The sequence below is a fragment of the Carassius gibelio genome, chromosome B1, assembly GCF_023724105.1.
Source record: "Carassius gibelio isolate Cgi1373 ecotype wild population from Czech Republic chromosome B1, carGib1.2-hapl.c, whole genome shotgun sequence".
NCBI classification, from domain to species: Eukaryota; Metazoa; Chordata; class Actinopteri; order Cypriniformes; family Cyprinidae; genus Carassius; species Carassius gibelio.
The window spans coordinates 29,233,964-29,250,541 of record NC_068396.1 but is presented as its reverse complement, the minus strand read 5'-3'; the positions used below and the strand labels follow the sequence as shown (position 1 = coordinate 29,250,541).

Genomic DNA, 16,578 nt, shown 5'->3' with positions numbered 1-16,578 from the left:
TATTAATTCAACATAGGTGAAACGGAGAAAGATGCTTACCTCCTCGCGCCGCTGCAGTGACTCCTGGACGTCTGGGGTTTAAGCTCTTCTCAGGAGTATCAGATTGGGGGAAACTATTCAAACCTGACTGTGCTCGAGGCAGTGAAGCAGAGATCTTATATAGATGGAGCGGAGGGAGGGATTTGGGGACAGGAATCAGGGTTTAAACCTCCTTTTTACATTTTCCTGTATTACATTTACTGGAACACAAAATACATGTTTAATAATGGAAAAAGATATGTTTTTTGAGACAAGCCTTTTAATGACTCCTTGAATATAATATTAAGTAGATAGGACAACAAATAAAGAGGCAAAAATCAATCATGTTTATCCAACAGAGATGTTTCTGGTGAAACTTTATTCACAGCTGCATTATACTTCACAATAAACTGGATATCAATAAAGCCAAGTTAGGTCCATATATAGAGCAGGAAACACTTGCAGTTGTTTTACAGATTGTTCTGAGCAAGATCCATGCACAGTTGTATTAACACTGAATATAATATATTTTGACAAACATATTAATTGGAGAACAGTACATATGAAAAAAGACCCCTATCGTACAGGATGTGCTTCTGGACCTTAAAAGAGGAAGACAAAGGAAAAAGGCTGTTGAAGGCCTAAAATGAGAGTACATGCTGAATGAGAATGATGAGAGATAATGCAGAAATCAATCAATAAAAAAACTGCATCAAAATATGAACCAGTCTTGCAGACGTGAATAAAGTCACCGACTAGTTGAGGTCACATGTGTATGGCTCTACAAATAAAAATCACTGGAAATCAGAGATCATGACAATAGCCTTCCAATTAAAAGCTTTAGGTTATAAAGTTACAGCAGAATGCATGCAATTACATCAATTCAGTGGATGAATGAATGAAATGTCACATTTCTGCTTTACCCAGGAGAGTTAAAAGAAAATATTTAAATATAATACACAATCACATACACCATAGAGTTAACTGTCCATCGTGTACATTATATAAATAACAAAAATATCTGGACTTTGCTTTATGTATTGTAGGGAATACCACTGAACAAAAATAGTTTAGTAACACTAAACAAGCACAAGTCACAGTTTAAAACTTCAGTTCTAAACCTAAAGTTGAAAGAATGACTGGAAAGTGTCAGAAAACAACAAGGTTTATGGAAAAGGCACAGAAAAAGAATTGATTAGTTTGCGAAATGATCCTCAAGTTAGGTTGTTGTTTTTTTTTGAAGTAGCTTTAAAATTGCTGGTAGTCAAGCTGGAATAAAGCATGGATGAATATTCACACTACAAATAGGAGACAAAGTTATTGAAATATGTGCTTGCACAAGAAATAGTCCACTTCAGTATGTACAGTGGTTTAACGCTGTAAATACGGGCTTATGAAAGTGCACAGCCATCAGACAAAGCACGTAGACCACTGAAATGTGCTTCTGCGTGTCATTTAACACTCAAAGACTAGAGTTATGAGGATTCCAAAACATTGAACCTCGCATAATCTGAAAGTGCTTAAAATTCCTATTCTGAAAATGAAATGAGATTCACAATAATAGTACGGAGAATAATTGTTGATTCCACCTACAGCACACTATTCTGAAGTATAGTATCTGCAAAAAGTAAAAACCAGAACTGAGGTAACCAAATGAAAGATACGCAACACAGGTTAGGAGCTAAAAGCGGGAAAGAACCATTTTCAAGACAAGGATACATTCGAACCTCAGAGGAACTGAGGTTCAGAAAACCACTTCTCCAGACAAAGTTAGCTCTGTGTCATTCTGTTGAGTCGACAGCAACTCAAGACCACATTAAATGTGGGTTCTGAAAGTAATAGTCTTTTTTGAGTTGATCGTCACAGGATGGATTAGGAGAATATTGCACATTGTTGAATTCAGACTAGGGAGTCACTGCTGTGTAACGGTTAAACCATCGTGGTCTTCTTATTTTTGATTAGGCCCAACGGCTAGTGGAGACGAAACTGCGACTGAAGGAGAAGCTCACGTCACAGCTTTTGTGTTTGCCCCAGGCACCGAACGGCACCACAATGATAGTGCTGTTGTCTTCAGAGCCATATTGAAGAGCCTGAGAGGGACAGAAGTGTATGACAAGAAAAGAACCTTTGAAGTTATTATGCAAACGTATGCATGTTTAAACCTGCTGCATTCACTATAAAGACAAGAATCAATGAAGCTGTATGAGTACGCTCACATCACAGTTTATTTGTGTCCTTGTTGTAAACAATCTACTAAATCAACACTTAACAAAATGAACTGTTCTTTATCTCATTTGATTATTTTCTTTTTTTATTTATAACTCTGACACACACTAAAAAACAAAAGAAAAAGAAAAATTAGCAATCATTGCACAATTTTATGTTCCCATACAGGGCTAAGGGTTGGTAATAACTAGAACATATCCTAAAAAAAAATAATAATGGTGGATGTTGGATTCAATGACTCACCTGCTCAGATATGCATTGTGCAGCCTCTTTAGGGTCGTTACATTGGTTAATGAAGTCACAGATCTCCTGACTGTTCATGATGAAGTTAATGCCGTCAGTGGTGAGTGCCAGAAAGGAGTCGTGGACGTGGTGCAACTGACAATACAGGTAGACTTAAATCAGTACAACTCAAAATATAAATTGCTTTTGAATATTGAAATTTTATATTTATATTTAATATATATATTAATATTTCATAATGTCATCAAAAATATTTAACTCAAAAGTACTCAATGTAAAATTCTATGAATTGTATGCATAAATACTAGGGCTGGGGTCGATATCATTTTTTAACCTAATTGATTACATGATGTGTTGATTAATTAATGAATCGCAAATTACATTTGACTGTAAAAACACCTCCAAAAGATTATTTAAAGTGTATTAAATGAGAAATTACTAAATAAAGCACATACATTTTTTTTGTGTGAACTATCCCTTTAAAGTTTTTTTTCCTTTAAAAAAAAATTCTAAATAAGAAACTAAAACATCCAGTAGGTGGGGGTAAATGTCTTTGAGTCATTCATTAATTTGAGTCATTCATTAATTTGATTCATTCAAAGCACAGATTCATTCAGAAAATAAACACTTTAAATATACAAATATTTTAGTTTAAATAGCTTAAAATATTACACAATATTAACTCATTTAGTGAACTGTTGTATAAAAATCACATTTGCACTCAGGACAAACAGCACTAGTGTGATATCGCTTATCATCACTATTTATTATTAAAACTATTTATTTTACATTATTAGTAATAGAAAGGCAAATATTATAATACTTTCTCATTTTTCGTTAGCATTCAGCTAATATGTATTTATATAATTTAAACAAATCTTTGAATGACTAATATATATTTCATTTCACAAACTTAGCCGAATCCAGCTGCGAAATCTTGTGAAATGTGCATTTGTATACTGCATGATAGCGTGTTCTCTGCGTGACGGTCGGTCCGTGCGAACTGAATGCAGACAGGAGAGTTCAGCTTCACCTGAGATGCACGATCGACAAACTTTAAACTCGTGATTTCCAATTATGCTGCTCTTTATCTGCTTTATATCGACCACCCTGCTTTCCAAGATGTCCTAGGTTGTCCAAAACCTAATATCAGTCGACCATTAGCTTTTACTTATTTTACGTATATTTTACGTAGCTTTTATGTATTTGGAGTCTCTGCGCGAGAGCTTTGGTTGAAAATGTAATAGTGATCACAAAATTGTGCTTCACTGAAAGATACGCATGACAATCAAAGCTTCTGCCTAATTGCAATTTATCAACTTTGCAACTTCATTTCAATTAAACGTGTAGCCCTAACTCATACAGGAGTATTTTTGGCCAAATATCTTGAAATTTAGTGCATAACTGCATTCATGAAGTTGTTACCATGAATCATATTTGTCCACATTCAACTGTATTAAATGAAGATGAAGTACAGGTCTGGGGACAGGGACGTGTATATATATATATATTAGTGGTGGGCATAGTTTAATTTTCTTAATCTAGATTAAAATGGCTCATTCGAATTCTGCCAAAGGCATTCAGAATATGTGTTACCCAAATAAAATTGACAAAGATTAAGTCTTTGAGAAGGGGTTTATCAAGCTAGGTGGTGAATTAGAAAAGGGGCTCATCTCCTGTTTCCAAAATGCATCACAAAGTGCTTGAAAAAGCTGTAAACCAATTCCACATTGCACAAAGTGCAAACAACCTTACGCCTGTTTCACACATACTCCGTCTGCAGTGCGTATGCGTGGCATATTTTTTACGCACCCATGTTAACGGATTCCAGTTGCATTCCAGGAGCGTTGCCTCTGCAACAGTGCAGCGATCATTTACGTACCGAGTAGCGGACTGCAAACGCGTCCTGTGTGAAAGCACATAGAGTCCGTGCTGCACCACATACGTAACACACAGGCACTGCATACGCACTGCAGACGGAGGATGTGTGAAACAGGCGTGTACAGGGCTGTAGCTGGGGTCAGCGGGGACCCAGGTTGTACCAGTGGGCCCTGTTTGAAATTGTTTAATTTGTCTGTTTGTTTATTTTTATTTATTTGTGCTATTTACACAATGTTTACGTTTTTTTTCAAGTTTGTGATATAATACACATCCCATTTTTTTCCTCAACTGTTTACTTTCACTTAAGAAATAAGTTTTTTCAAGCATAATTTCCTAGGTGGATATTTTGACATATTTTGTATATATTTGTCGGCACAAGAGAAAAAATAAGCAAATTCGATGTTCAAGTGTTTTGAGACGTCTTTCTCTGCATGAGCCCTGAACACCAGAACACTGAGAGTACTGAATTGGGCTCTTTCACATCTTTTTGTTTGTTCAAACTGCGATTGGTATTTGTTCGTTCATGAGGAGAACTTCGCAGAAGAGAGCTCGGTTCAGTGTCGCTGTCCGTGATACGCGGCTCTCTCTCTCTCTCCCGAAAACAGCACGCGAGCAACCAGCTACTCTGTTCAGCTTTTCCGTGTCTTGTGTTTGGATGCTTTAATGTTTAAATGGACAAGCAGTAAGGCTTAAAAACACGTGAAAGGGATAAGCTTTCGTGACGATGCGCAGCAGTGGCCCGTCAACTGTCCTGAGCATCTTTTTAGGCTGGCCTCAGCCAGTCGGTTATTTAAAATATCAAGGTGAAAGTCATCATAGCTTGCTTAGTATAGACCCAGCTCTCAACCCAACTTTGAGAATAGATTAACGGCGATATTTTATTTTAATCGCCCAATAAGAGTCTCACATTAACGCAGCATGTTAACACCGATAGCGGCCCACCACTAATATATATTGAATATAGTCAGCACATTATTAATATGTTAGTGAATTTAAAAGAAAAAGCTCTCACTGAAATCCTCTTAGTCTCTGGTTCTGCGATGACACCTGACGTTTTGAGGTCAAAATCTCCAATGCTGCGTGTCATGGCCAGTCTGCCATTGACATGAGGCTGACCCAAACTGTTCCACGTAATACAACCTCCAGTCTTCCGTATTCTTCAGAAACAAACAGATTGTGATCAAAACATGCGCTCTGCAATGCAATATCTCAGTGTGCTCAGAGCAGTTAGTGTACCTCTCTTTTTCATCCTTTCTCTCAGGCGTGTGATCCTCAGTGAGTTTGAGGGCTTTTCCTTTGCGGCACAGCATGGCTCGGCTGTCCCCCACACTGCCCACCACCAGCTCGATCCCATCTCTCAGCAGGGCCACAGTGGCCGTGGTCCCTGCACTCAACAGAGAGGCTGTAACACACCAGAGAGCGAGGCATGATGGTTAGTTTGTGATGCGTTGAAGGTCACAGAAACATTATAACATGAGATATAGAGTTTGTATCTGTTTTAGCACAAATCACACACAGAAAATAGACAGCTATTTACTTAGTCTTGATTTGCATGTAATGCTAGTACACTATACTACACAATACCGTGCACAATACTGAGTTTCCAAAAGAAATGATGTACTGGAGTGGTCAAGGCAAGCAGGTAGCATTGTGACTTTGACTAACTAAGGCACATAGGACATTAAAAAGTAAACATCATTGTTTAGGCAAAACATTATGCATAGTGCTTAAATAAAAATAAAAAAAGCATAAAAGCAATAGATTTTATCTCTTTTTAGCAAATAGCATTTCTTCACTGAAAATGACTCCCGCAGTAAATATTCTACAGTGTTCAGTTCTCTGACAAATAAAACTATTGTTATCAATACAGAAAACAAGCTTTGAACACAACTAATCAATAATTTTCCAGCAACCAACACATGTGAAGAAGGCAGAGCACAGTAAAGGGAGATAAAGAGAAAGACAGAAAGGAAAGAAAGAGAGAAAGGTCAGGAACCTTCCAAAAGTCCACGCAAGGACCCGCTGGAGCAATCTAACCCTCCGGCCTCCATAAAGGTACCGCAGAGCTGCAGCTCTTATAGGGGTAAGCTGGGTCCGCGGCTGTTGTAAATATAACACGCACACACAGGGCAAGATTGGACATGTCACGCAGCAGGCCACACTAGTGGGCCACAAACTACATGAATATGATGGACCTAGTATAAATCGTATTTATTCTATCACAACAGCATTTCATATCCTTATAAACAACATTTTTTTTAACCATGTATTTATATTATATACTAAAGGTGGGACTCAAGTCATCTTTGATACTCTTTCAATTCAAGATGTTTCTATAATTCCTGATGCATCAATTTTTTCAGCGTAAGGTGCAAATTTTTACTATATTAAGATTTATAGGCTAAACCTGTTATGATGAACAGAAATGGAATAAATGAGCATAGCTTCGAGGTTTAACTTTACTTAAGTTTGTTAACAAATTAATGTACATCACTTTTCAGCCCTATAAAAATAGAAAAGAATTAAAATTAGAAAAAAACATTGATAAAGGTTCTGCATGCCACAGCACAGATATCTGACTACTTACAACAAGCGGAGTAAAGGAGCAAACATTTTCAAAAACTTAAATATTAATTTTAAAAACAGCAAATATAATTTACAGTTCCCTAAATGTACACACACATATACATTATATATATATATATATTTAGCTTGTCACTAAAACAAATTCCTTGTATGCCTAAGCATACTTGGCAATAAAGCTCTTTCTGATTCTGATGAAATGTATTTATTTGTTATAGTAAAAGGTTTTATAATTATTTGCATTGTAAGAATACTGATGCATCTAGGAATCATTTTTAACCCACCCCTAGTATACACAAGCATGTAAATGCTATGTTGTTGGGATGGATGCAGTTTACAGAGCCAAAGAGAAATCTGTGAATAATCATGACAAGATTATAAAGGTACTGACTGCTCTGTATAAGGGATCATAGTCAAAATCATGTATTTAGTCTGCATTGTCATGTTCAGTTCACAAATGTCCATTTGGCTCTGTTACATGTTTACCTGATGCATCAAAACAATAATTATTTAAGACTCTAAAACAACAGCTGAGAGACTAAGCATGCTTAAACAACAAATAAATCGGTAAAATAGGACCTACCATCTGCACTGATGTGAAGATCCCTGGCTAAAGCTTTGTCCACCTCAAGAAATGCTTTGGTTAAAACTAATTCCAAGTTATCCTCGTCTTCTGCAATGTCTCTGAAACACATGAAAAATACAACATAAAAAGTTAGCTACCCTGAAACACAACATGCCCCAATTCAGAAGCCCATAATGGAATGGTTCAAACCGGTTTAGATACTCAGTCCTCTTGAATTAATTCCAAGAACGAGTCATGTTAGTAAATGCGGAGCTTGCATTCCAACAAAGCTCTACCTGAGTAAAATCATGAGCTTTTTCTGTCTATGAAACATCTTGCATATTCTTGCCAAATTCATAAAAAATTAAATATAACCCCACTAATTAAATATAATATAATATTAATAATACTGCTTTATCCAGAGGAAAATATTCTGAATCAGCAGAGAAATATACTAGTGGGTTTAGATGCAAGATGAAAATGGATTTGTTTCACCCTTCCATTTTCTGCATGGAGTTTTTACTTTCACAAGACATTGGGATAAGAGGATCCATTGGTGAGCAAATGATGTAATGCTGAATTTTGCCAAATCGGTTTTGATAAAGAAACAAACTAATCTACATCTCGAATGACCTAAGGGTGAGTAAAATTTAATTTTTACTTAAACAGTGATGACCAAAATTATTAGAACACTAGTATTTTCACCAGCTAAAAATGGTTTCAAGTTATTTCTAACTTTTGCTGTAGTGTGTCAATAGGCAAAATGAATATTTGGAAATGTAAACTGATATTTCCTACTGACACAAAACAGAAAAAGATAAAAAAAATAACTGACTTAAAATCATTTTTAGCTGGTGAAAATAGGGTACTAGTGCTCTAATCATTTGTATTATTCCTTTAAAACCACTGATCCTTACTTAATATACTTCTCCATGTTTCTGTGGCAGAAATCAGCAGCCTCTGCTCCTCCATGCCCATCAAACACTGCAAAGTACATGATGTTGTCCGTCATCTGCGATAGCTGATAGCGGTCTTCGTTCACCTTCCGCAGGCCAATCTGCGATGCACAGCCCACCTTGGACAGGCTAACTTTAGGAATGGGTTTACCATATCGGATGCTCGACGGAAGCAAGATGGGCAAATCAATGCGGTTGTCCCAGATCCCAAAGGAGTCCCAGGTAGTTGGCAGGCCACTGCTGTCCGGATCAAAGCGAGAGTTGCTGCACAGAGGAGATGATGGCGTGTGTAGAGCCCGTTTTGGGTCTTGTTGGTGGATGCTAGTTAGGCCGAGGGCAGCCCTGCAGCAGACACGGGATCCGCGGAGCGTGGCATATCGCACAAGAAGAGCCACTGACATACTCCGTAGCAGGATACTAAACTTTCTGAACAGGCAATAAGAGTCTGAAACAAATGGCCCTTAAATATGCTCCAAAAACCAATGCAGAATGTGGATACACTGGTCTCTGTAAATAAACAGTCTTGAACAGGAGTTCTCTGAAAAACAAGGAAAATAAATTATTGACTCACCCTGAGGCTTGTTAATCCCTAGAGTGTACATACTATGCAACAAAGCACGTAGCTTTCAGCTGTCTCAAAATGTAGCGAGATGTAAACAAAGACAGACAGCACATTGGGGTCACCTATGATTTCCAAAAATAGCTACTTAGCTCACTGGGTTTTCAAACACAGCCTTTTTGTTTGAACACTAATAATAAGATTACAGCTCCTCCCACTGAAGTCAATGATTAAAAACATGAGACATATGTACATAATACATGCCTAAAAATTTTTTTGCATAGGTAGTGGTTAGGTATAAGAAATTCTTTGTTTAATCACTAAACAATGTTTTGACTTTCCCAATGGAGGCATTCAGCAACACTACAACTGTGCCCCACCCCCTATTTAACTCATACTACAATTCATACGTTATAAACCAATGACCCGCAAAAACAACATAAAAACGGTCATTTCTAATGGAAATAACCAAATTATAGATAGACGGGCGAAGAAACATCGAGTTAAATATGAATAGAGGGTAAATAAACATGACGTAACTCCTCGCTTATATAACAACATGCTAGCAAAACATTCAAACCGCTCTCTATTAAAGTTTTAAACAAAAAACGGTAAAGCAAAATAGCTGAAACAGACATAGATTACAGAATGAGCGAATTATTGAGTTTAAACATTTACCACAACATGCAAAACGGAGAATAATCCTCGAGCTTTCGGAGCTGGCGCTGCTAACGTTAGCAAGCAAAGGGATTTCTCAACGGCAATTCGCGAATGTTGTATAATTCTAGATGTTTATTTGCTACTTACCTTTAACTGATATGATGACAATGATATCTGGTATGTATTTATTTAACTTAACGGGTTAACTGAATGTAATATCGTACAGTAGGTAATTTCTTCTTTTAGCTGCTGCACACAAACCGCCTAATGAAGGAAAATATACATGTGGGCCAATCAGATCCCTCCGTTTCGTCGGTGGGGTTCAATCAGTTGATTGGCCAGACTAATGTGATTGACATAGCTCTAAACCAATGAGTTAAGGGAAACTGTAGTAATAGGCGTTCTAATCTTAGACATATCTCATCTCAGAAGCTTGTTGATATTATTGTTTGTTTTAATTGTCTTAATAAAATGTCTCATAACGATTAAATATTTATCTAAATTTAATCACACAGAGAACTTTTGACATAAAAAGCTTGAAGAGGGATGTCATGATATACAGAATGACAGTCACTGTCACCATTCACGCTTTTGTATGGAAAACACGAATGTGACTTCTGAGTTTTCATTCCCCGCTATTTTACCTTAACATCGCCTTTATGTTCTGTGGGAAAAAACTGACGGTCATTGTGGACAGGTTGTCCTATTCCACATATAAAACAACTCGATGGTAAAAGCAACAAATACAGAATATAAGATTCAGTATACTTTCGTTTTGTGGGAAGCTTTGAATAGTATCGTTTTGCCTGAAACAAGCCTTACCGGTTTAACTTTCGTGTTTGCAATTTAAGACGAAGAGAATCTCTTCAGGAGTCTGTTGAACTGTTCTTCTCGTGCATCAGCTGTGATCATGTTGTGTTTTTGGGGAGCGCAGGTCAGAGAGGGTTTGGGGCTGGTGAAGGCTGAACAAGTCAAAAAAGGCAAGTGTGGATTGCGATGCTTATGTCCAAAAACAGCAGTTCAGGACATGTCAGCTGGAAGGAGTTTTGCTGGATTTATCCGGGATGGGAAGGTCTCGGTCCTGAGATTGCGCAGTGAAGACTATAATCATGATGGAAAACTAAGTATGATACACTAATGACACATTAGGTCCTAGTTTAAAGATAAAAATGTAAGATAAATGCCATATATTTATATTTGGTCTACTGATACTGTATGTTTATTAATTTAATGGCATTATAATGAAAGTGTGTTCATTTTTATAGTCTGAGAAGTTGAACTGATGAAAATAATTTATGTACTACAGAGAAACTACAGCTAAAGAATAAAACATTCAGACAAATTGTGTGTGGAGGAGATGGTGCGGTGCTTCTTGCTAATGCAGGAAATGTTCTCATTATGGACAAATCTACTGTGTGCAAGTATGTTTATGGAGATCAAACAGCATAAATGATCATAAATGATAGTATCTGACAGAATGTCTTGTCTCTGTAGGCCTCTCAAAGGTCTGGAAAATAGGCAGGTGATTCAGATCGCATGTGGAGACCATCATTCAATGGCGCTAACTAAGGGTATTGACAACTATTTCATCTGCCATTTGCTTTCATCTTTTAGCTTCTCATGATTGAGATGAATTGATTGAGGTTTGAGTGTAGATGTTGAGAGCTGTTGCTCTTTCAGATGGTCAGGTGTTCGTATGGGGGGAGAACTCTCACGGTCAGCTGGGTTTGAGGAAAGATCATCCCGGCTCTCCGTCTGCTCAACATGTTCAGAGTCTGAGTGGGGTCCCGCTGGCTCAGATCAGCGCTGGAGGAGACCACAGCTTTGTGTTGTCTCTCTCTGGAGTCGTGTTTGGATGGGGAAAGAACTCTGCTGGACAGCTGGGCCTCGGAGACACTACAGGTCTGATCATTTCATCATGTAAAAGCTAAATCAGTAACAGCATGAAAGTACACATAAATGTACTAAATTTGTGCTATACTGTGAAGTCTATATCAAAGCATGAATATGATTTATGTGGAAGTGATTAACTGACTGTTACTACCACAGACAGACACGTCCCAACGGTTGTAAATAGTCTGAATGGGAAGAAAACTGTGTCCATCTCATGTGGAGGTGAACACACTGCCACTTTATCAAAGGTACTATGGTCATAATATATTAGATGGTATACTGTATTTAGCATAAAAACAAGCTGGACAGAAAATAATTAGTAAATGTTTCATGTTTCAGGGTGGTACAGTGTTCACATTTGGATCCGGAGGCTCTGGTCAGCTTGGGCACAAATCATTTAGAGATGAGCATCATCCGCGGGTGGTTGCTGAACTGTGGGGATCTGAAGTGTCACAGGTCACGTGTGGGAGGTAAAGACTGTTCGTAAGCTTTATTAGCAAACAGCATCTCAGAGCAATAGTACAGATTTTATTATGCACTGTTCTATGTCTCTCATACAAAATTCCTCACATGGTTAACATGTCTGATGTTTGAGTTCTGCTCAATAAATTAGGCATTCAATTCTTTTTTCATAAGACATCACACACTCGTATCAGTCGCATCGTCAAAGCTGATCTACTCATTTGGATGCTGGATCCAAGGGAAGCCTGGAAATGGCAAAATGATCAAGAAGTTTGTGCCTTTCCCTGTGGATCTGTCAACTAGTAATTAAAAATCATTTCTTCGCAATGGTCCATTTTATCATCAATATTTGTATAATATTCATGATGATGCTTAGAGATCTGAATGAAGTATTTGTTGCACACAGAATGTAATCGTGAATATACGATTGAAAAGCTTATTGCTGGGGAGAATCATTACTTTGCCTTGTTTTTCAAAGTAAGACATGGTAGTTTTGATTCATAAATTATTTAAATAACTGTTGCACTGTGATTACTTATGTTTTTTCTTGTTTGTTGTTGTTGTTGTTTTTTCTGTAGGGACTTGGCAACAAATCTGCAATGTCTAAACCCAATCCTAGTAAAGGGATTGTGACATTAAATGAGAGGATGATTGAACGTTGGGTGTCAGAAAGAGATTCATGGGTAACGATAAAGAGGTGAGTGCCTGACTCAGTTTTATAGACAGACTTCTGTTTTCATTTATGTGTAATTAAGAAAATATTTCCAAAGTGTTTGTCAGTTTTTGTCTGAGTTTTACTGAAGGATTCATCAAATAGATTTGACTTGTAAGTAGAGTATTAGAAGTCTTACTAGTATTTCTGTGGCCTGTAATTTATATATGTTAGGGTAATGCAAATAAATGGACAATATTTACAGGGAAATAACAAAGATGTTCTCCTCTGCTGCCTGTTTGAATGGAAGTTTTCTCAAAGCAAGGTAATTCTGAAGTAAATATGTCTAGTCATTTTTCAGCCCAAAACAAATCTGCTGAAAGCATCACAAATATCTATGAATGTTTTTTTCTTTTTGTAGCCAAGATGAACAGGATTTTGAACTGGCTGAAAAAGCTTTTTCAAAGTTATTAGGGAATGAAAAGGTGATATCAAAGGTAATAGTAAATCCAAAATATCCAGTTTGTTTAACAGGTTTAACATTAAGGGGCTGAAAAGGGTTTTACTTTCACAAACTGAGAGAACTTAATTTGTATGCAACCTGAAATTCCTTTAATTTTTTTTTATCTCAGGTAATGAAGGTGGTTGAACAGATGCTTCGTTCTCTGAATCCGAATCCAGTTGGTGAGGAATCGCTGAGAATTTACATTCTCCTCCCTGAGCTCATCAGATGTATCCAGAAACAGCAACGAACCGAACTCACTGAAGCTCTGGCCTCCAAAATCCTTCAGCTGGATCCCGATGCTCACAAGGTGTTAGGTAAAGCTGGGACAACTTTCAGCCTTTCACTTGTGTTTTTGGCTTTGTTGCATTTGTCTAAGTATTTTTAGGTTATATTCTCAGAGAAGCACTGGTCCAAACTCCCTGATGGTTGGCTCAAAAGCCTGGTGAAGTTATTTCGTAAAGCATCTGCTGAACTGATTGGCCAGATTTCTTATGGTAAAATGAACCAGGATATACAGTGCTTGGAGAAGTTTTTGAAGATTCTTCAGACTATCCATCAGGTGCCTTTTTTAAACACTGGATTAAGATGTAATTTAATCAGTCATCCTATAATACTCTATTTGCTTATACTTTATTTTGAAGGTCTGCTGCAGTGCCAACAGAGACATCCCAAACAGGGATTTCATCATTCATGAGATCAATGATCTACTAGATATGGTAAGAAGCAAAGCAATAGTGAATACTGCTGAACAGAATTCTTTTCTTTGAGGAATACTAAAATACAAGAAAATTCTCTTTTTTCTACATCAATAGCTGCAAGTCACCTTGGAATACCTGAAAGAGTGCAATGATGTCTATGATATAGTTTTGAAACAACATTACTACATTGTGGGTATTGAAGGCTTGTAACATGATAAAAGTAAATATTTGCATGAACTTTTTATGTTTTTTGTTTAATAACTTAAACCTATATTTCTCCCATGCATCTTTCTTTCAGAGAACTATTACAATATTATTGAAGTTCCCTTTTGCGGCTGATTCTGCATCTAAATGGAGAATGTTTTGTGTAAGTGACATATACCATGCTAATCTGAGGGTATGTTTACATGACAATTATGTATTAAAAACTGAGAAGTTCTTCCATGGATTTATTTGAAACATTTTGCATACAGACAGCAACATTGGCAAAACAATCCTCTTTCACACTTCGTAAAGAATATCACTTCGTAAAGAAACACTACGCACCTGTGCATATACCTATACTGATCACATAATATGCATGCACAGTTTTCACAAATTCAGGAGATTTTTACCTGGAGATTATATTGTTTTCAAAAACTTGCATTTTTAGACTCCCAAAATGATGTTGTCATGTAAATGAATGGCCAAAACGCTTTAAAAAGGTTTCCATTTTTAGTTTTAGAAAACCAATGTCATGTAAACACCCCGAGAATGTAATCATTTTATGCAAATACCCTGCTAACATTATTGTACTTTTTTAAGTACCTGCGGAATGAAAAGCTACAGAGCATTTTAGGCTCATTCATGCATAATGACAATACCAACATGCTGCAAATAAACAGGGAATCAGTGTTGACGGACACACTTGAGTATCTCAGACAAAACATCCACTCATATATCCATCCATTGAAGGTAAATGCAATAGAACTCAAATTCAAAAGTTAACCATTTGAAACATCTGATAAGCCATTTTACCATATTGTAAGGCTTTGATTTTTTTTTTCTGTTCAGGTGGAGTTCATTGGGGAGCATGGAAGTGATATAAGGGGTTTATCAGCAGAATTTTTCTCCCTCCTTTCCCAATCTATTTTGAAATGGGAGAAAAAGGTGCTGGAAGTTCAAGAGAATTCACTTGTTTGGTTCAATCCTGATGTAAGTTTTACGCTGAACATTCCTTGTACATTCTAATGTGGTCTTTCTCATACAGGTGCGTCTCAATTAATTAGAATGTCATGGAACAATTCATTTATTTCAGTAATTAAACTCAAATTGTTAAACTTGTGTATTAAATGAAATCAAAGCATACAGACTGAAGTAGTTTAAGTCTTTTGTTCTTTTAATTGTGATGACTTTGGCTCACATTTGACAAAAACCCAATCACAACAAATTAGAATATGGTGACATGCCACAATCGGGCTAATCAACTCAAAACACCTGCAAAGGTTTCCTGAGCCTTCAAAATTGTCCCTCAGCTTGGTTCACTAGGTCAGACTGATGATCTGACAGTTGTCCAGAAGACAATCATGGACACCCTTCACAAAGAGGGTAAGCCACAAACATTCATTGCTAAAGAAACTGGCTGTTCACAGAGTGCTGTATCCAAGCAAGTTAACAAAAAGTTGAGTGGACGAAAAAGTGTGGAAATAAAATATGCACAACGAACTGAGAGAACTGCAGCCTTATGAGGATTGTCAAGCAAAATCGATTCAAGAATTTGAGTGAACTTCACAAGGAATGGACTGAAGCTGGGATCAAGGCATCAAGAGCCACCACACACAGACATGTCAAGGAATTTGGCTCCAGTTGTCATATTCCTCTTGTTGAGCCACTTCTGAACCACAGACAACGTCAGAGGTGTCTTACCTGGGCTAAGGAGAAGAACTGGACTGTTGCTCAGAGGTCCAAAGTCCTCTTTTCAGATGAGAGCAAGTTTTGAATTTCATTTGGAAACCAAGGTCGAGTGTTAAGTTTACGCAGTTTGTGATGATTTGTGGTGCAATGTCATCTGCTGGTGTTGGTGCATTGTGTTTTTTGAAAACCTAAGTCACTGCACCTGTTTACCAAGAAATTTTGGAGCACTTCATGCTTGCTTTTGCTGACCAGCTTTTTGAAGATGCTGATTTCATTTTCCAGCATGATTTGGCTCCTGCCCACACTGCCAAAAGCACCAAAAGTTGGTTAAATTACCATGTCGTTGGTGTGTTTGACTGGCCAGCAAACTCACCAGACCTAACCCCAAAAAGAATCTATGGAGTATTGTCAAGAGAGAAACAAGAGACCAAACAATGCAGATGAGCTGAAGGCCACGGTCAAAGAAACCTGGGCTTCCAGACCACCTCAGCAGTGCCACAAACTGATCACCTCCATGCCACGCCAAATTGAGGCAGTATTAAAGCAAAAGGAGCCCCTACCAAGTACTGAGTATATGTACAAAATATTAACATACTTTCCAGAAGGTCAATAATTCACTAAAAAAGTTTTTGGTTTTATGAAGTATTCTAATTTGTTGAGATTGGTGGGTTTTTGTTAAATGTGAGCCAAAATCATCACAATTAAAAGAACCAAAGACTTAAACTACTTCAGTCTGTGTGCATTGAATTTCTTTAATACACAATATATGAAATTAACTTTTCCA

The 16,578-nt window shown here is 37.2% G+C and overlaps 2 protein-coding genes across 3 annotated transcripts in view; one reads left to right on the top strand and one right to left on the bottom strand.

The window, feature by feature from the left end:
* Positions 1-365: 365 nt before the first annotated feature.
* LOC127949302 (protein phosphatase 1K, mitochondrial-like) lies at positions 366-9,983 on the bottom strand. Its single transcript, XM_052546391.1, has 7 exons — positions 9,839-9,983; positions 8,434-9,010; positions 7,535-7,635; positions 5,605-5,770; positions 5,381-5,525; positions 2,488-2,622; positions 366-2,108 (listed from the first exon to the last, which is right to left on the bottom strand). Exons 2-7 carry the CDS (start codon positions 8,871-8,873, stop codon positions 1,977-1,979), a joined length of 1,119 nt encoding a protein of 372 aa, XP_052402351.1. The 5' UTR covers positions 8,874-9,010; positions 9,839-9,983; the 3' UTR covers positions 366-1,976.
* A 540-nt stretch (positions 9,984-10,523) lies between these two features.
* Positions 10,524-16,578, top strand: part of LOC127949102 (probable E3 ubiquitin-protein ligase HERC4) — a 9,536-nt gene continuing 3,481 nt past the window's right edge. For both annotated transcript variants that reach the window (XM_052546041.1, XM_052546042.1), the window contains exons 1-18: positions 10,524-10,815; positions 10,998-11,112; positions 11,186-11,262; positions 11,372-11,593; positions 11,741-11,832; positions 11,924-12,054; positions 12,221-12,348; positions 12,453-12,523; positions 12,625-12,743; positions 12,964-13,023; positions 13,120-13,195; positions 13,331-13,517; positions 13,602-13,762; positions 13,845-13,919; positions 14,016-14,090; positions 14,200-14,268; positions 14,706-14,855; positions 14,955-15,095. In XM_052546041.1, the coding sequence (XP_052402001.1) occupies positions 10,602-10,815; positions 10,998-11,112; positions 11,186-11,262; positions 11,372-11,593; positions 11,741-11,832; positions 11,924-12,054; positions 12,221-12,348; positions 12,453-12,523; positions 12,625-12,743; positions 12,964-13,023; positions 13,120-13,195; positions 13,331-13,517; positions 13,602-13,762; positions 13,845-13,919; positions 14,016-14,090; positions 14,200-14,268; positions 14,706-14,855; positions 14,955-15,095 (2,163 nt within the window). In that variant the 5' untranslated portion in view covers positions 10,524-10,601. The remainder of the gene's footprint in view (positions 10,816-10,997; positions 11,113-11,185; positions 11,263-11,371; positions 11,594-11,740; positions 11,833-11,923; positions 12,055-12,220; positions 12,349-12,452; positions 12,524-12,624; positions 12,744-12,963; positions 13,024-13,119; positions 13,196-13,330; positions 13,518-13,601; positions 13,763-13,844; positions 13,920-14,015; positions 14,091-14,199; positions 14,269-14,705; positions 14,856-14,954; positions 15,096-16,578) is intronic.

Coding starts and splice junctions, on each gene's coding strand:
- LOC127949302 (XM_052546391.1), bottom strand. CDS start 8,873: ATGTCAGTGGCTCTTCTTGTGCGATATGCCACGCTCCGCGGATCCCGT. Junction 7,636..8,433: donor AACATGGAGAAGTATATTAA/GTAAGGATCAGT, acceptor CATGTGTTTCAG/AGACATTGCAGAAGACGAGG. Junction 5,771..7,534: donor TCTTCACATCAGTGCAGATG/GTAGGTCCTATT, acceptor GGTGTGTTACAG/CCTCTCTGTTGAGTGCAGGG.